Source organism: Phoenix dactylifera, chromosome 12 (assembly GCF_051530095.1).
Source record: "Phoenix dactylifera cultivar Ajwa chromosome 12, Ajwa_hap1_PhDact_Kaust_v1.1, whole genome shotgun sequence".
NCBI classification, from domain to species: domain Eukaryota; kingdom Viridiplantae; phylum Streptophyta; class Magnoliopsida; order Arecales; family Arecaceae; genus Phoenix; species Phoenix dactylifera.
In genome coordinates, this window is record NC_143201.1 from 29,577,099 (window position 1) to 29,597,669 (window position 20,571).

The following is a 20,571-nucleotide window of genomic DNA, read 5'->3' on the forward strand; positions in this document are numbered from 1 at the left end:
ATGCCCTAGATAAGCATGAGAGAGATTGGTGTGCGTATAATCCAAACTTTTTAACCACGTTTTAGCTAGATTATGAGCATAAAATCTCTATTATGCACAAGCAGCGCTGTACAATGCTGTGCAGTCGCAGAAGGTCGCTGTCAGAAAATAGATGGTATATAAGAGCGATATATATTGTGTTGTGGTTCAAATTTGGCCCAAGGGTGACCACGCCGGAAGAGTCGAGGGAGCTGTCGAAGTATGGAGGAAGAGGAAGAGAGCCATCTCCTGCGCGATAGTGTACCTGCACAAAGCCTCACCGGTACTTTCGATAAGGTCCTTCGACAATCAAGTTAGAGTGGAACTCAGTTAGTTCAGCCAAAAGTCCCTTAGACGTTACTTGATGGGGCTATTTATAGTCCTTGTAGAGATGCCCAGATGGCGGTGGTATGGCCCGTTCTCGTCATGAGAGGGGATAGCTTTAAACCAGATGGTACACAGCTAGAGCTTGCTGGTGGCACGCAGTGGAGTCCGTTCTTGGGAACGGTAAGGCGTTGACAGTCGTAGCAGGGTATAGCTAGGATAGCATGGCGCTGTCCTTAACTGTCGTGGAACAGCAAGCAAAGCATGGCGTGGTGGCGTCGCAATGTATGGCCACGTAGGAGGGCGTGGACACACATGTGGGTGCGGCCATTGGCAAGGCCGAGCTCGTCGAGGGGTTGCATCATGCATTTGGCGAGGCCGGCTTGACGGGTGCTAAGGCTAGCTTAGTGTTTCGGGTTATGAGGTATGCTCGGTAGAGTGCCCTGAGCTCAAGAGTTGGGACGCTTTATTGGATAGGGCGCCCTAAGCTCAGTCGGGATGCGTCGGCGAATAAAGAAGGCGCCTCGAGCTTGGTCGGCGCGAGTCGGCGAATGTGGAAGGCGCCCTGAGCTTGGTCGGGGTAGGTTTGCGAATATTCCTGAAGTCGAAGGAGCTTTCGGCGGAATCCAAGGTCGGGCTAATTCTAGGTCGGACCGAGATTTCGTCTGATTGGCATTGGTATCTATTGGGCCGAAATTGGACGACCTTTTTGTTATGGGCAGGACGATCTATTTTGCCCCTCATCATTGCGTATGTGCTTATATTTGATAGCCATCTATGTTTTGACGGCGGTCATCCAGGGGATGTATAGTACTTTACGGTGCATGAGTTGTACCACAAGGGATTCCGTATCCGACTGGAAAAATTATCTGGTATTTCGCAACGGGACCTGCCCGTCATTTCTGTGGCACGCAAGGGTAATCTTGCAATTGAAACGAGAATATCAGGACAACCTCGTCACTGTACTCATCCCACTAGCCCGCTCGGCGCTGATGCTGACTGATCCCTATTTCCATGATATCCGCACAATGCATCATGCATCCATGATGAGGGTTGCGTGGGCCCACGCAGCCCGGCGACCGCGGCAGCGAGATATATTCCTCGCACCGCGTCGAGCCACGTACGTCCGGGGCGAGTGAGGGAGGGACGAGCGTATCCGTAGCTCGCTCCCGATTGGCCCGCCCCTCAAGTTCCAATTTTTGGTTTTTCTATTTTTTAAGTTAAAAATAGCTGCCCGCGGTCCATGTCGGCCTGAAAGAGAAATATCTGACGCCGAGGCGGTGCGGACCCTGCGGACCTGCGGTTCCAACCGTTCCCGCCACGTGTCCTTTCGGTCAGCCTGACCGTTTCCCGAACCTTCTGGCTTTTACTCTACGAAAGCAAGGACATGTGGTGTCCAAGAAAACACGTTGTATGGCGGCAGTTCGATTGGAAGCCAGGATTTAAGAGGAGGATAGTTTCCGTTTTCTTGTTGACTAAAAAGGCCAGACTCGAATTACATGGATTGGTATTTGCACCACGAGAAGGATTCGGTGTGTACATATATCTGTTATGGTTCAAATTCGGTCCGAAGGTGACCATGCCGAAGAAGTCAGGAGGAGCTGTCGGATGGAATGGAGAAGAAAGTTGCTCCCTGCGCGCCGATGGATCTGCACAAAGCCTCACCAGTGGGGTTCCGATGAGGACCCTCCGATGATGAAATTAGAATAGATTACAGGTGGTCCGGCCCCCAAAAGTTCCTAGGCATTACATGATGAGGCTATTTATAGTCCCCACGGAGGTGCCCGGGTGGCGTGTAGCCAGAACTTGCTTGAGACATACGGTGTAGGCCGTTTTTATGAACGGCATGGCATCGATAGAAGTAGCAGGGTATGGTTCCTGGTTGATATGTCGTGGAGTGGCCAACAAGCAAAGCATGACGCGGTGAGGTTGTAATGTACGGCCACGTATGTGGATATAGGGGCACGCGTAGGTGCACACATGGATGTGGCCGTGGGCGAGGTCCGACTTGCTTGGAGGCTGCAGCCTTTACTTGGTGAAGTCAGCTTGATAAGTTCTGAGATCGGGCTGACTTGGAGGGCCACGACATATATTTGGTGAGGTCGGCTCGGCGGACTCTGAGGTCAGCTCGGCCTTCTGGGCTCTGAAGTCAGCTCCGTAGGAGGCTCCGAGCTTGGGCCAGGGCGTCATTATGGATACCTACGGTCAACAGGACCTCTTCGGCTCTTGGTCGATCCTGCAGGGTGCTCCGAGCCCAGCTCGAGAGGCGTCATCGTAGATACTTGCGGTCGGCAGAGCCTCTTCGGCTCTTGGTCGACTCTGCAGGGCGTCCCAAGTGGAGAGGTCCGGCCAAGGTCTGCTCAGCCTTTCGTAGGGTCTAGGGTCGGACTGATGCTTAGTAGGACCGAGGTTTGGCCTGCTCGGTGCTGATGTTTATTTGGCTGGAATTGGATGGCCCCATGTTATGAGCAAAACGATCCATTTTGCCCTCCGTCAATATGGATCATTCAAATCGGCAGTCTAACAAGCGCCAGACCTCATTTAGCCGTAGGAGTGTTGTTCAGGGATGGAATAAAAATTATTCTCTTGATAATCATGAAATAGTATTTAGCCCGTCCCCTGGTCAATAATTTTTTCTCTACTAAACCAATTAAGAACTTAAAATGATTTGGGTCAGTGTGACAGACTAGCTAGCTAACCGATTAATCGTGCAGTCAGCCTAAACTAACTTGAGCTCTCCCACCTCGAACATCAGTTTTATTGCCTCCTGCAGAAATACACTTCTTTTACTACACCGAAAGTTAAAGTCTATCACAACAGCTCTAGGGATGGTTACACTATAACCTAAGGCGATTACAACAAAATCTTGGTTGGTCACATTATATCCTTCAACAATTATTATGCGGCTCTACTCCGTTACAATATGATCGGAAGAAGATTTCAAATTTCATGACTATATATATATATATATATATATATATATATATATATATATATAGAATCCTCATATAAAAAGTACGATAACTAGCAAACTCTCACTCCCTTATTTATGCAACCATGTTCCTTCGCTTTTCCATATCAAAAACTCTCTTTGACTTGGGGCCTGACCAAAGCCAACTATCATGAGAGTTGATAATATGCCTAATATCCTATTGCACACTAAATTGAGGAGAGAGGAAATATGCAGGATGGTAGTATCCTAGCCACGAACCAGGTGCAATTGTTTGCACAACTTGTTTTCGTATTCCTGAGTAGATCGAAAAAGTAAGACATAAGCAATCTTAAGATGCCAAGGTGACTTCAACATTCTAGGGTTTCAATGCAACACGATCGAATCATGCATCAATAAAACACATATTGGAGCATTTTTTTAATAAAATAGTCTAACATCTACAAAGATCTCAATGTATCCGCATAATATTTTTACGTACCTGTCAGAAGACGAATGGCTTTCAAATGAGACAATCTACAAAGATGTACCATATGATATGTGTTATTTAATAAGCACCTATTTTTTGATGGTGGTCATCTAAGAATGTACAATATTTTGTGGTGTGCTGGCCGCATCCCAGAGGATGATGGTTGAACATAACCTTGTCTTGCCTCGCACCAGTTGGAAAATCCACAGGGCACAAAACCTTGGTCGTCTAGCCTTTATATAATACCCATACTGGCGATGACCAAGGCCCAATGATATATATAATTTAATTGACAGGGACCGCAATGGCCGGGCCCAGCCCTTCCCTCCCTCCCACGTGGCGTCCACGGCTAGTGCGGGAGTCCCCTCCATGGCTCCATCCATTCGAGGGCATTTTCGTCATTTAGGATTCATCTTTTTGCGCGCAATGGGTGTCGGTTGCGTAGCATTCGATATATATGCATGCATCGATCAGTGGCATGAGCCATCATCCATGGCATGAGAGGCCTTCGGATCCGCGAAAATATCAAGTGCCACGTAAGCAGGGATATCAGCCTCCAGCGCAGGACCCAAGATCGGCGAAGTATCTTGCGCTCCCTCCACCCAAAAATAAAGCCACAACCTCCTAAAAAAATCTATTTTTCTCTCCCTCCCTGCACCCAAGTCCCCCTCCTCCTCATCCCAAGAAGCCTACAAGAGCTCTTGAACCCTAGGTTCGTCTCCTTCAAGAATCGATCGATCCAGGTACCGTTCTTGTTGTCTCCTCCCCCTCGCCCCAATTTGCTCTCCTTGTATTCCCTTATTTTTTGTGTCTGATTTCTGCCAGATTTTCCAGTTCTTGTGGCATTTTTGGATTTCCTTTCATGGACGAGTCGACGTGTTTCTTTATATTGCATTCTTGAATTTTTTTTGGTTCGAACCTTTTATTCCCAGGGAAGTGAAGGATTTTTCTTTTCTTTTCTTTTTTCCCCTTCCTGTTTCTCTTTTCTTACGCAGAGAAGTTGGAGGTTGATTGATGTCTCTGAGGTCAGTTCAGAGGCTTCATAATCTTGTGTCGGAGATAGAACTCCGGGAGCGGGGTTGATCGGTGAACTGAAGAAGATTTCTTTTTTTGGCAGATTTAAAGAAAGTTGAGCTGGCCAAGGATTCTTGATTCGAGGGATTGAGGTCGGTTTATGATGAAAAACTGATGATGGATTAGGTTTCGTTGGTTTGTATGGAGAATATGATCGATCTTCTGGATGCTGTTTTACTTACACGTGCTCTGGTTCTTGGCAGGTCTGTGCGAACGCTGCGAGAAGGGAGTCAAGTCTTCTCTGTAAGGAATTAGAATGTCTATTTCTTATGGAAAATGGATCGATGGGCTCCAGTTCTCGTCTCTGTTATGGCCGCCGCCGCATGATGAGCAGCAGAGGCAGGTATGGAAGATATTTTTATCAATTCACTTGATTTTTATTTGATTTTTTGTAATTTCTTCTTCTTCTTCTTCTTCTTTTCAAAATAAATTCACGTATTGATATTTGAAGCCCTGCTGGATTTTTCTTTTAAACTCTGTTTTCATGTGTATATATTTACTATGGGTTTGGCATAAATCAATGTCTGTTCTGGTGAACCTTTCCATTTTTGACAAGAGGAAATTATCTTGAAATTTTTATTTTGTTGGCAAAAGTTTCAGATTTTCTTATTTATATTAAAGTATGCCACGATTTGGAGATTTTAACTTTTGAAAGAGCTCTTCTAGGATTATACGCTAGGGGTTCTGCAAAAGTACTAAGGTATTATCACAAGTTGGATTTTTTTTGTATGGTTAACTGATTAGTTTAACTGAGATCCCTCCCAGAAAACCAAAGGCTTAGTTGAAGAATGTTTTGATGTGTCTAGTGTTGGCATGGAGGATGCCATGGAGGTGAGGGGAAACGTTCCCATCAGATAGGAACCAAAGACAAAAAAAAGAGAGAAAGAAGATAAGATACCCCAAAAGTAATGGGTTAAGGCTTGATATTTATGTTTATCTGTAAATATTAAGTTAACTATTTGTGAACTCTTGTTGGCTTGAGCCATGTTATGACACCACTATCTTTAGTACAAGATTTTTAGTATAACCTTGAAGGTTCCACTTAATTCAACTAATGCCCTTGTTTTACACTGGATACATTGGCATTTGGTTTTTGCCGTGGGAAAAAAACCCTGTTTTCAGGCTATGAGATGCTGAACAAAAACAAATTGAAAACAGTACTACAGAATGTGTTTACCTAGACGGTTTTGGCATGCGAAAGGTGGTAAAACCAGTCAATTGGCTATAGATCTACAGAAATTCTAATATTGCATGTGTAAAAAATTAATATTGCAAATTCTTCAAAAAAAAAGTTTTTTGCTTATTCTTGATGTAAGCAGTAAGCCAGTATGTTGCGAATAAACCAGGAACATGCAGGTTCATCATCCCTTTCTCTGAGATGTTTTCAAAAGCAGACTGGCTGGCTCCTTTGTCAAGTCAAAATATAGCCTGGGAGTCATCTTTAGGAATGTTCTTGAATGAATTCACTTCTGAATTCTGTGTATGATGCTGGCACGTGGAAGCAACTTTCTGCTAGAATTAGAGGAGCATTGATAGGTTGATTTCAGTTGCTTTTATGCAGTGTTTCATTTCTAAAACTAAATGTGTTCGCTTAATAGGTTACTGAGTCACATCCTAAACTATTTTGAATCCTTAGCTAGCATCTCTCTATATATATAATGGGAAAGTCCTGGAGTCCAGCAAGCATGCTGGACTTTGAGGCCTTGTTCTAATGCGTGTGCTGGGCTCTGAGGCCTTCTTGTAATGTATGTTTGTGTGCATTTTTAATTAATATTTTAATTATATGTAAATTTTAATATTCCAGATGCTTCTGTGCGTCAAATCACTATCACAGGTCACTATACTTGATTAAAGCACGTGCATGGCACATGACAAACATTGATATTGTGTAACCATGTAGCTTGGAACCAAAAGATGGGAGTGTTGGGACTTGGGAGTTTGCCACTTCCCTAGGTTCATGTTACTGATAAATATGAGAAAGTGTTGAATAATCTTACATCTGATCTTTCCCCTCTTTGTTCCTTTTTAAATGCTTTATTTTGTTGCTCTGCTCTCTTCCTTTGTCTTCTTTTTACCTTGTCTTACACATCCTCTTTTTTTATGTCTCATCGGTTGTTATGATTGTAAATCATTCCTTCAAATGACCAATAGGTTATGCATGTTGGAAATCAAAATTGTAGCCTTCAAGCCTTTTCCCTACAAATCAAGCACTATAATGATAATGGGATCTTGATGTATTAACACCTGTGTTAATCCAGATGCAAATAAAGTAAAATAAATCTGGTGCTTTATGCAACAAATTTTTTTCTTGGTGCTAGGAAGTATAGCTCTCTTTTTTCTATTATTCTGGAAGTAAGGTGCCTAATTTGCTTATGTATTCCGCAGTTATCATGGTTATTTTCTAATGCTTTAGAATGTTGAGAAGTTAATTTTTGTTATCATTACTTAATTATAGGAGGGAGGGCGGGCCTCGGTGAAAGGGTAAGGTTGCTTCATTGTCACTTGATTGTCAGAGGTTCAAAACATGAAAACAACCTCTCTGCACGAGGTGATAGCGCTGCATACATTTGACTCTCCTTAGATCCTGCAGTGGCACTAGTCTCGTGCATTGAATGGCCCCCCCTTTTTTACTTAATTATCGGAGGCTCTTTTCCTTTTGATGAAAAAAATAGATGGAAAATTTAGATATGCTTTTCACTCTAGCGCGCCTTCCGTAGGAAAACAATACTCTAGCAAAAAACTTCGAAAGTTGTATTATAAGCATCTAAATTGACATGCACATTGTCCATTACCTAATTGACACAAACTCAAACATGCAAAGCTTCTCCTGGTTGTTATTTATCTCCATTTTGGACTTAAACATCATCTTTTGTTTGAAATTCTTTAATTCTTCTAAAATATGAAGTTGTACTCCATATTTATGACTTGGCGTTAATTGGAGCAACATAAGATATCACTTACTTCTAGAACAAATAGCTACTCTTTTATTGCTATGGTTGCATATATTACTAGTCATGTCAATCCAGCTCCTAAATTTTTGTCGTTCTTTTTTTTTCTCCAAAAACTAATATGCTTTGTACCATTTTGTAAGGCACAAATTACGGCCTATGTTGAATATTTTGGTCAGTTCACCTCGGAGCAATTCCCAGAAGATGTAGCTCAGGTATGGCCTTTTGATTTTGTATAGGTGGTTGCCAACTGGCTAAACATGTTAGGAGAATTTGGCATGAGATGAACTTAAACAGTAATCATATGAACCACGAGCATTTCATCTATATGAACTTTATGCTGACAAAACATAAATGTACATGAGTAGAATGTTGCATATCTTCACCTGCTTATTTATTTTATCTGTGCAGCTAATCCAGAATTACTATCCATCTAAAGAGAAGCGCCTTTTGGATGAAGTATTGGGTAATGGAATTGTACTTCAATCAATCAGTTGTTATAACTTAAAGTGATCATTTTGCTTTTATTCCTGTGGTGTTGAAACATTGTGCTGACCTTCAGGGTTTACTTTATATTCCAGCAATATTCGTTCTTCATCATCCGGAGCATGGCCATGCTATTGTCCATCCTATTCTTTCACGTATAATTGATGGGACATTGGTTTATGATAAGAATGACCCTCCATTTAGTTCTTTCATATATCTAGTCAGCCAAAATAATGAGGTAAGAAATCCTTGATTAGTTTTTGTGTAGGTTTCTATTTCAACAGCCTGTTATATTTTGATGTAGACTCAATTTTATAACTCCATGTGGTACGATTTGATTCTAAAATCATAACCTGTAAGTCCCAGTTAACACATTCAAGTGTTTGTTTTGTTCTATGTATGTTATGATCAATATTTGTTACTTCTAATTGCAGAAAGAGTATAATGAACAATGGGCTTTAGCATGTGGGGAAATTCTGCGGGTGCTCACTCATTATAATCGACCAATTTACAAGTTTGAGCATCATAGTAGTGAAGTGGACAGAAGCAGCAGCGGCAATCATGCCACTACAAGTGACTCCAATGAGGGAGAAGCCGCCAATCCACTTCTGCAGGAGCATGATCGGAAACCATTGCGGCCATTGTCTCCTTGGATTACAGATATGTTGCTTGCTGCACCTTTGGGCATCCGAAGTGACTATTTTCGATGGTGAGTAATTCCCTTTTTTAATTTATCTTTAGTCCTGTTCAATCATGTATAGTTAAATAAGTCAGGAAAATTACATTTCACAGAAATATCAAGGTATTTGCGGATTCTATTATACAAAGAACTGTCTTTCATAGTACCATTTTGTTTAAGAATGTTTATTTCATAACTTGCAAAATTTGCTATAGAGAGTCTGTGCTTCAGATATCCAGGAAAGCCTGGCAATTCCTTGTTTTCCCTTCCTTGCTTTATAACAAATCACAGAACTGGTTTTCTATTGTCTTTTGATTCCGTTTTGTGGTCTTTAGCCTAGTTAAAGCATCTGCCTCATTCCATTTGAAAGTGCATTCCTATAACCCCAATAAGAAAAGGGAAATACCAACCTTTTCATAGTTCCTGGGATTCAAAGATCAAAAAAGTTCGAGGTATTTTTATACAAAACTTAGATAGATATCACACACTTATAAGTAAAATTTTTCTCCCCAGTTATTTATATTCATTTTCTTGTCTCCACATAGAAGCTTCCATTATGTTGGAGAATATAAATGTCGATGATAATGATGGAAGTTTAGCTACCTGAATCAGGAGCTGCTGTGGGACTCTTGAAAAGATTAGGGTAATCGTGTTTATTGGACCATGCTGATATAAGATGTTCTCACTTTATATATATATATATATGAGTATAATCATGTTTAGAACTTCAATATGTAATCCCTTCTTCATTATAAAGCTGTGAAAGATGTTAGTATTAGAATAATAAATTTTCCCTGTTCATATGTAGATTTATTAAATTCAGTCTATCATGTTCACTCCTCTCTTTGTTCTATTGAGATCTTGTAAGTTGGGCGTAATTTGCATAAGGTGATGCAATTGAGGAATAAGCTGAAATAGTGTTAAAGTCCTATAAATTTAGTCTATCTTTAAGGAGTTTGGACTAATACATTACTACAATGAAAATCAGAAAGCCTTATTCTAATTATTTGGGCTGAAATGCATCCTTTTGTCAATGCAAGCCATTAAATCGTTAGTTATCATGGTGTTGTAGCATGGTATGCCGTACCATACCGTACCATACTTCATACTGTCTCAGACTAATCTCCAATCAATAACTTTTGTCAAGGGATCGGACTTCCAATTTTATACTTAATAGTTTAATACTAAGTTACTAACCATAAAAAGGGTTGGCCCAGTGCACAAGGCTCTCCCCATTGTAGGGTCCGGGAAGGGTTAGATGTATACAGCCTTACCCCCATGTGCGGAGAGGTTGATTTCGTGTTTCGAACATGTGACGTTCAGATCACAATGGGGTAAACTTACTGTTGCACCAAAGGTTCACCTTCTTCGTATTTAGTGCTAATCATATCCTTTCTAATTTTATAATATATTTACGATATTCCTATCGGAAGTGTTGCTATTAAATTATTTTCCTTTAAATCAAAGATATTCAGTGATTGTGCACCAAAAAAAGGCACAGATCGCTTAAATTCCCACATGCCTCTAGGTATTTCACCTTAATGTAAAATATACATGTTTCTGTTTATAACCTAATTCTACTATGTAATACATTTCGTGTATCCAAAAATTGTCATGTTGGTGATATCTCATGTCTATTAATTTTGATCACAGCCTTATTCTCATTTTGTTCCCACTATTGTTTTAGATTTCACAATATTTAGGCCTTAACAATTGAAGTCTATTTTCTATTCAAAACAATAATCTGTTCCATGGCCATCTCATCAATTGCCTATATATCATCTGCAAGAGACAGGAGGCACACAACATGATATTATCTTAAATGTTGACAGCTTTATTAATATGAAAATAGTATGTTTAGCCAAAACTACTATTTTAATCCAATTTTTATTTTGTTCTTGTTGGATATTAAGAGAGGAAAGGCAAACATCATGCCTCAATAAAAGTTTTGAGTTTAATTATACCGCAGCCAACCAACCAATAGATATTCTTTTATTTGACAATTATGAGGCATTGGCCATGGTCTCCTATCAGAATATTGGCACTGCATTAATTATAAATTTGGGATGATGTGCTTATCCTGACCATTGAATGATGCCTGGGAAATTAGGTGTGGTGGGGTGATGGGCAAATATGCAGCTGGTGGAGAACTGAAGCCTCCGACAACTGGTTAGTGAAGATTTTATGTAAATATCTTTGATTTGTTTTGTATATTTTAAGTGGCACTCTTTTGGAGTCTAATTCAATTTAAGATCATTAGTGATGGTACCGCATACCATGAGTGAAGCTTATAGTCAAGACTGAAATTGCTTTCTATAGTCATGCATTGAAGGGTACCAGATCATTTCTTGATGTATTATATTCCTCTGTGCAACATGCTAACTTACATTAGATTTTTATCGCACATGATAATCTCATATTCATGCACACAAAGAGTCCGTGTACATCAGCATCCTTCTCAACAAAAATATGTATGTATAAGCATTGATTTGAAAGTTGAATCACTGCTTCCGTAGTTTTCTTAAGATAACTGCTTTCAGTCAATCTTGTCACTCTCCGTGTAAACATAAAACATGAATGACAGAATTAATGCAACGAAAATGTGCTATACTCTTTATATTCTGCAATGTCCTTTTTAACAAATCCAAGTGCACCTTTAGAGCGCCCCTTTCTTTTTTTGTTTTGCTAGCTTGATACGTAAGCCCTCTTTATGTGCTTGTCCTTTTGGTATCGTTGCTTTTATGCTGAAGCTGATCAGTTGAGTTGATTTTTGCTTTTATCATATTAATATTTCAATATAAGTTTTGGTAATCTTGTTTATTCAATGGATACATGAGATTTCCATCTTCTTGCGTACTTTATTTTTCTGCTTCAATTTCTGCATATACTGGGGACTTTTTTTGTTCTATGTAGTTATCCGCATTCATTGCATTTATAATTGTTATTCTACGATAATCAGAATATATTTTATAGATTTTGCATATTATTAGTTGAATCTTTTGGTTGTTCTTACTGCTCTGTTATAGAAATTGTACTATATTCTGCCTGCAAGACAAGTCGAGAGATTTATCTTTCCATTTTCTACCTTGTGCTGAACTTGAGCATGTGGTTTAGAACTAATAATCACTTCTATGTTTTTGGCTATGCTAGCTTGTAGTCATGGATCTGGAAAACATCCTCAACTCATGCCATCCACTCCTCGATGGGCTGTTGCTAATGGAGCTGGAGTCATATTGAGTGTTTGTGATGAGGAAGTAGCTCGCTATGAAACTGCTAATTTAACAGCAGCTGCTGTTCCTGCACTTTTGCTCCCTCCTCCTACAACTGCCTTAGATGAGCATCTAGTTGCAGGGCTGCCTGCTCTTGAGCCGTATGCTCGTTTATTTCACAGGTGGATATTTGAACCTTTAATTAATTTTCATGTTATAATGTTTGAAACTTTTTTATATAGCTGAAATTTTTTGAGTCAGGTACTATGCAATTGCTACTCCAAGTGCTACACAGAGGCTGCTTCTTGGACTCCTTGAGGCACCACCCTCATGGGCTCCAGATGCACTTGATGCTGCGGTACAACTTGTTGAACTCCTTAGAGCAGCTGAGGACTATGCAACTGGCATGAGGGTACGTCTAGAACTATGAAAAATAAGCCATCCCCATGTGAAATGATGCTGTTCTATGGTGTATTTATATAGTAATTCTGTGCTTCACATAGATATTCCTTTTTGTCACTTATATGCAAAATTTAATGGTGAATTTGCTGGTTTTACTCCACTGTAAATATGTGTTGTACATGCTTAATTAGTTGTAAATATTACTGTTTAAGCTAGTGTTTCTTTCAAGTGAAACATGATACAATGAACAAGACTGGACATGTCTTTACTTCTAGAGATTCACCATGTGACCAGATGCACCACGTAATTTAAGCAACTAAAAAATTCCTTTCAATTTGTACTGTAGTTAGATGAGTAAAGCTTAAAGTTTAAACCATCAAAATTGTTCTGGTGTTAAATCATTTTGGCATGAATGCATATGGGAAGATGTATACTAGTAACTAGTGATTGTGGTCTCCTTAGATCTGTTGCTTCTTCCCTTAAGTATGTAAAAGCATATAATATGTAATCAGATTTTTTTAGAGATATTGTGTACAAGTGTATGAATTATACATTCTTGTATTGTTTCTGATATACTAATTGGAGAAATTAGTTCGTTGTAACTGTACAGTTAAAGCCTTCCCTTATATGTGTTTTTTTGCTGTATATACAATGATACCTCAAGTTTCATTGTACAAGAGCTCAAATATATGCTCAGGACTAGTACATGAGAATCGAGAGAAGTTTGGGCAGGACTCAGCCTCTTTGCATAATCTCTACTATTAAATTTGACCATTGCACTAGGACAAATGCAATGGTAGTATGGTACCTTTGCCGGCTTCAGTGAACTAGGACATTGCCAAAATCTGGTTTGAGTCATGGGCCAATGGCCATTGTCTGCCAGAATTGAGCCAAACTGAAGGTTCTTTTCCACCTGAGGAGCTTGAATCTGTGGTCCCATTCTCCTTTCTTTCTTGGTACGTGCTGGATTGACTATTATTTTCACCAACTGGTGAACAATGACCATGGGCACTTCTCCAGCTTGTTTGACATTTTCTAGGCTTCCTTTGTTTTTCCCCCTTCTGAAGATAGTCTTGCACTCCGTCATCTCCCTGTCACCTCATTGTCTGTCCACTTTTGAAGGAGGTTCAATGGCCCTTTTTTCCAGCCAGATTTCTTGTCTTCATTGTTTTTGGACTGCTTGGACTCTCACCTCCTATTAACCTGAAAACATGTTTTTGATAACTTGCTGCCCTAAATGCATTTTAATGCTGTTCCCCTTCCTTTTAATGTTAAATGGAAAATACTATTACATCATCTTTCTTTGGGCTGTTTTCATCATACTGCTCTCGTTTTTTTAATAATTTTCTCATCTTTTTAACCCTTTGAGAATTCTGTCTCTATTTGTGATATGTCTCTGTTATCAATGTTTTTTCCTTAGGAAATCATGTGGCAAAGCTGATTTGAAAGGAACAAAATTTGTTTGGGGAAAGCCTAAATATTCAACTTTATAATTTCTGCCAGTGGTTGGCTACATTTCTTCGACTTTCTTGTACATTTTGTTCTTATCGTTCTTATCGTTCTTCAATCTTGTGGCTACTGCTTCTCTCAATGCCAGTGACTATCTGCCTTTGACATTTAGCTCATTAGTGCAAGCATCTGGATGTAAGTTTATTACTTTGTGCACCCATCTTCTTGGACCCAATGTATCGGTCTACGTATTTGATCTAGATACAAATTTGTGAGAGAATAATTGTTCTTCACCTATTGCATTTCCATTAACGGTTGACTACCTCTCTGTGACCTTCTTGGGCTATGTTAATGTCTCTGATCTGGGTATAAATTTGTTGGAGGGAAGTGGCAATCTTCACCTATAGCATTTCTGACTGCCTTTCTTTGACCTTGTTGCACATTTTGGTCATATCATGATTCACTCTAATGACTATTGCTGGAGTACTGCGACTATTTGCCTTGTTTGGGCATATCTTCTTAAGTGTTGCTTATGGGTCTATCTTGCTGTTTGGGATCTAAAGCCGTTTCCATATAAGCTGAAGAATTTACTTGTATTTGATGACATAGTTTGATTTTCCATTTGTCCTGAACTTGCCAATTTTTGGATAGCAACATGAAAATTCACCGTTTTTGGATTGTAATAATTAAAGCGACAAAAGCTAACAACCCTGTTCAGAACATTCATGATATAATAATACACTTTAGATTGTTGCCCTTATATAAAGAATGACCAACTACACATTGTACATCTATTATGTGTAATAGGTTAACAACTATGTTTTGCAAATGGAAATCATAAGTACTTGCATATCTTCTTTATATGTGACTGGCGGGAAACTTCTCATTCTCTCTCTCTCCCTCTACCTCCCACCCTCCCTCTCCCTTCCTGCCTGAAACAGGGAGAAGATTGTTACCATCTCTATACACTTGTTCTAATTTTGTGCTAATTGGAAAGTATGTTGTGCAGTGGCTACATGAGTTTTGATATAGAATATTCCTAAGTTCTGTTTTTTTATATAAATATAGTTAATATACAATTTTTTCTGTCATTTTATCTTGCTTGTGGTTTTCTGTACCACAAGAAAAAGTGGCATCAGTGTAGCTGATTAAGCAATGAAGCATTTCTTAATGCACGGTATATAGTTGCTGACTTTCTTGTTTTTCACATTGTAGCTTCCAAGAAATTGGTTGCATTTGCATTTCTTGCGTGCAATTGGCACTGCAATGTCCATGAGAGCTGGTATTGCTGCAGATGCTGCAGCTGCTTTACTTTTCCGCATACTCTCACAGCCTGCATTGCTTTTTCCTCCACCGAGACATGCTGAAGGAGTTGAAGTCCAGCATGAACCCCTAGGCGGCTACATATCATCCTACAAAAAACAGGTAATTTTGAACTTTTCATTAGAGTCGAGGATTTGTACTATTAACAATTTCATATTTTTGAATTATTGACCACCACGATTTATTTATCCTATGTGCCCAAACTCTGCTTTAAGAATACATATGACTCCATTAGCTAGCTTATATTGCTTGCTTTGTGACTAACATCCATGCCTGCTGATTGAAATTGGATCAGCTAGAAGTTCCTGCTTCTGAAGCCACTGTTGAGGCAACTGCACAAGGAATTGCTTCTATGTTATGTGCCCATGGTCCTGATGTCGAATGGAGAATATGTACCATATGGGAAGCTGCATATGGCCTGCTTCCTCTGAGTTCCTCAGCTGTTGATCTGCCTGAAATAGTAGTTGCAACCCCATTGCAACCTCCTACCTTGTCTTGGAATTTGTACTTGCCACTTCAAAAAGTCTTGGAGTATCTGCCACGTGGAAGCCCATCTGAAGCATGCCTCATGAGGATCTTTGTGGCTACTGTAGAAGCTATACTGCAAAGAACCTTTCCACCAGAAACCTCTGGTGATCAACAAAGAAAGCCAAGAGCTCATGGTAGTATGTGGTCTACAACTAAGAATCTGGCCGTTGCTGAGCTTCATACAATGATTCATTCACTATTTCTGGAATCTTGTGCATCTGTGGACCTTGCCTCCCGGCTACTTTTTGTTGTGCTTACAGTTTGTGTCAGCCATGAAGCTTTGCCCAATGGAAGTAAAAGACCAACAAGTTGTGGCAGACTTTTCCCTGATGAGAACTTTGAGGAGCCACAGACAATTAATGGAAAAGCATCTACAAGAAACAGAAACAAGAAAAAACAAGGTCCTGTTGCAACATTTGATTCTTACGTTATGGCTGCTGTATGTGCTTTGGCTTGTGAACTTCAGCTGTTCCCTTTGGTTTCAAAAAATGGTGTATATTCAGATTCTAAAAATTCTCCAAAAAAGGCCAAAACACTAAAAAATGGTGTGATTAACGAGTTACAGAATAGTATTTTTTCCGCGGTTCAACACACTCATAGAATCCTCAGTATTTTGGAAGCCCTTTTCTCATTGAAACCATCATCTGTTGGTACATCATGGAGTTACAGTTCCAATGAGATAGTGGCTGCAGCTATGGTTGCTGCTCATGTTTCTGAGATATTTGGACGATCCAAAGCCTGCACGAATGCTCTTGCTGTTCTGATGCGATGCAAGTGGGACACTCAGATTTCTGCAAGGGCATCTTCACTTTATCATCTTATTGACATACATGGAAAAATTGTTGCCTCCATAGTTGACAAGGCAGAACCCATTGAGGCACACTTGGTGCGTGCACCAGTACGGAAGGATGATCCAGTGCAGTTCAGTGGTAGAGGACAATCAAGTTCTGCAAGTAGTAGCATCTCTGAATTAGAGGATCCTACATCATCAGAGTCTAAGGATAGTCCTTCAGGAACATTCCTAACATGTCAAAATGACATTAGATTAAACGATGTTACTGTAAACACATCAGGGAAAAATACAGCAAGTCTGCCAGTGGATGCATCAGATTTGGCGAACTTTCTTACAATGGATCGAAATGGCGGATACAACCACAGTGCACAAACTCTGCTAAGATCTGTTTTTGCAGAGAAACAGGAATCATGTTTCTCTGTTGTTTCATTGCTATGGCAAAAGTTAATTGCAGCACCAGAAACACAAATGACTGCAGAAAGTACATCTGCTCATCAAGGTTGGAGACAGGTATATTCTTTTCTATTTAAGAAACCATAATCGTTTGATATAATGATGATTAAGATGGTAGGATCAGAAGACTACACAGAAAGTGGAAAATATAGCAATCGTCGTATGCTTTATTTGTCTTAATATGCTGCACTAATCTTTTCAGTCCTCCTATAGTGCTGATCCTTCACTGTCTAATGCTCTGGATCTAAAAGGCTTCTATCCTATAATCAAAATCATTTAGTTGTCTGAGTTCTATAGTAACTTCTGTTTTAACTTTTCATGCTCTCATCATTTTTCCAACTAATCCAACACTTTGTGTCTTTAACTGCTTTATGCATTGCATCTTTCAGTGCTTAATAATGCATATATTGTCATAGAATTCATGTCTGGCTTTGAGATTTCAGCATTATGGTCCCCAATCAGTTTGGGAAATCCATCAAGATAGTGCAAGTGTTTGTCTTTAATTCTGAGAGTTTCATTATGTATGTGGGCTATATTGTAGTGATGCTTTGCATGTGGAGCTCATCTGGTCTTAATATCTTGTCTAACTCAAGCAATACTCTCACTTTTCATGATCCATTATATTGTAATAATAATAATAATAATAATAATAATAATAATAAAACTAGGAATCTGGTTATTTGTTAGCAGTAAAGGTGCACAGGAATTAGATGTCACTTTTCAATTTCCATCCATCACTTCATCTATTTTCTTCCCCTCTAAGTCATGTATAATGCGTGGATTTTGCGTCTATTGTAGCAAACTGTTATATCATACACTATCATTTGTCCGAGGGATTTCTTAGGGCAATTCATATACAGTTTCATTGTAGTTGTCGTATATCGTACACTAATGTGCTTGCATCATGCCATGTAATTGTGTGTTTTTGGATGTTTCTCTTTAAAAAAAAAAAAGCTGCTTGCAACCAATCCAACTAGATTTTCTCAGGTTAAAGTAGTATTACTAGCTTCATTAGACTCATAGAGACAAAAAAATAAAGAACTGAGTTCCAAATCCAAGTCACTAAAGAAATTACAAAAATGAATTTCTATTGTCACATACATTACAGGAATTATCCAACTAAATCTCCCTCTATCTGCTTATGAACTACTGTATTTGCTTGGACCATTCATAAGATGAGTCAGACTGACCATCTTTTCCATTATCTATAGGTAGTAGATGCCCTTTGCAATGTTGTTTCAGCATCGCCAACAAAAGCATCAACTGCTATTGTTCTACAGGTCCGCAACTCGTTTAACTTTAGATTCTTAGCCAGTGGATTTGCTAGATTGTATAGCCCTATTTTCAGCCCCCATTTTCTCAGTCACTTTTGTGGACTCGTGTGTTTTTGACAGGCAGAAAAGGATTTGCAGCCCTGGATTGCAAGGGATGACGAACAAGGTCAGAGAATGTGGAGAATCAACCAGAGAATTGTAAAGTTGATTGTTGAACTTCTGAGAAATCATGATAGCCCAGAAGCCCTAGTAATTATGGCAAGTGCTTCAGATCTTCTTCTTCGCGCCACAGATGGAATGCTTGTTGATGGTGAAGCATCCACTTTGCCCCAGTTAGAGGTAATGTCTGAACAAACTAATTTTTTAACGAAAAGATAAAAAAAACAAATTCTTTATACTAAACATGTTGGGACAACAATGGATGGTTGTGATTATGTTGTGTTAGAAATGTCAAGTCCTGCCTTTCAGGTGTCAATTTTCTACTGGTCCATGATATTGTTCATCAGAGACACTATCAGTAAAATCATTGATATATTGAGTCTCTCTTTAGCTTTTTGATTTTCCCATTAAAACCTTTTTTTATTAAGTATCTATTTGACTGATTTCTAATGCCTCAAGTATGTGTTTCTGTATGTCCGCATTCTTGAATTTCATCATAGACATGGGTTATGTCACTTTCTTACTCATGATTCTTATGTGTGAGATTATGTTTCTCATCTATGCAAACATGAGCAGCTTTTGGAAGTAACAGCTAGAGCAGTTCAACTTGTTGTCGACTGGGGAATATCAGGCTTGGCAGTTGCAGATGGCCTCTCAAATCTGCTGAAGGTAATTATCTCACTCATTCCGATTAACCCGCATTTGTAGGTATGCACTATTAAGCAATATGATTGATCCTCATTCGATGTATGCAGTTTCGTCTATCAGCCACAATCCGTTGCCTTTCTCATTCGAGTGCGCATGTGCGTGCTCTCAGCTCATCAATTCTTCGAGTTATAATGCACGGCAACACAACCAAGTCTACTAGCTTTATGCATGGGGATGGGCAGGGCCTCTGTGATCCCTCTTATCGAAGCTTGAGTGCGGGCATCATCAACTGGCATTCAGACATTGAGAAGTGCATAAAATGGGAAGCTCACAGCAGGCGTGCAACTGGGATGACGCTTGCTTTCCTTGATGCTGCTGCCAAGGAATTAGGCTGTCCTCTTACCTGTTGAGTTCTCTATGTAGATCTGTGGCACTCACTATTACGTAGTGCTGCAGGTCTGAAAACAATAGATTGCTGAGGCATTTCGCAGCTGAGTTCGCATTCTACCATCATATCTCATATTGGATGATGAAACTTGCAAATTGTTGACCATTATCGGCATTTTTAACTTGTTGGTTTGGAGAATGTAGGTACGCAGAAATGTCAGTTTTTTTTATCATTTGTAGATATGAAGCAACATGTTTTCGTCATTGTCATTACATGAAAAGTTGCTGAACAATGAAGAATGAACATCAGTTTTTATTTTATAATAGAAATGTACTTTTCAGTCATATTGCACTGCTTTTTTAAGACTTGGTGGAGATTAACGCTAGTCTACATGGGATGATCACAATTTGGTTTTGTAATTTGATGGAGCACTAATTCTATTTGCACGACGTTTAATGCCTGGTTAAGGAGAAAAACAGATACTGCAAACTGTATCAGAAAATTGCTTCTGATACAGTATTGCCAGATCGATCGGTTGACATTCCCTTGAGCACTAATTGGAACTTTGCAGCACCACTCCGAGTGACTGTGTCATACATGATCGGGATTCAAAGTTCTCAATTTCAGGGTTGGTCTATGATCCGAAGTGCTTGTGTGATAAATGAGCCTAAGCAAAAAGAAAGTAGAAAGACTGGAAGATTGATCCTAGATTCTTTTTAGCAGTGATGGTTCTTGGGTTTGAAGGTGACACTCCCGCATACGATATGCTGAATTGATTCTCTGGGCTGGAGAATGAGGGTCCCTCTCCTCACAGGCTTCTGTTCAAAGATTTTTAACATCCAATCCAGGTTTTTCTTTTTTGGTTGATACAGCGGGTGGGTAACATCGCTCTGGAATAAAAACAGCCGGAAGAATCCGAATATAAAATATCCTAAAACAGAGCTGCCGCTGAAAATAACTTCTCCCAGATGGTGTCCACGGATTGTCCAGCCACGTA

General features: G+C 39.6%; 1 protein-coding gene across 2 annotated transcripts; it reads left to right on the forward strand.

The window, feature by feature from the left end:
* The first annotated feature begins 4,241 nt into the window (after nucleotides 1–4,241).
* LOC103704831 (protein GIGANTEA-like) lies at nucleotides 4,242–19,918 on the forward strand. 2 transcript variants are annotated; one of them, XM_008788315.6, is made up of 17 exons: nucleotides 4,242–4,504; nucleotides 4,757–4,786; nucleotides 4,879–4,927; nucleotides 5,039–5,178; nucleotides 7,927–7,998; nucleotides 8,195–8,249; nucleotides 8,365–8,507; nucleotides 8,704–8,978; nucleotides 11,059–11,117; nucleotides 12,099–12,339; nucleotides 12,419–12,569; nucleotides 15,224–15,433; nucleotides 15,627–17,162; nucleotides 18,317–18,385; nucleotides 18,500–18,718; nucleotides 19,115–19,207; nucleotides 19,294–19,918. In XM_008788315.6, the coding sequence occupies exons 4-17, from the start codon at nucleotides 5,092–5,094 to the stop codon at nucleotides 19,594–19,596; spliced, it is 3,513 nt and encodes a 1,170-aa protein (XP_008786537.4). In that variant the 5' UTR covers nucleotides 4,242–4,504; nucleotides 4,757–4,786; nucleotides 4,879–4,927; nucleotides 5,039–5,091; the 3' UTR covers nucleotides 19,597–19,918. The 2 variants fall into 2 exon arrangements, with proteins under 2 accessions (XP_008786537.4, XP_008786528.4); XM_008788306.6 differs by lacking the exon at nucleotides 4,757–4,786.
* Nucleotides 19,919–20,571: the final 653 nt, after the last annotated feature.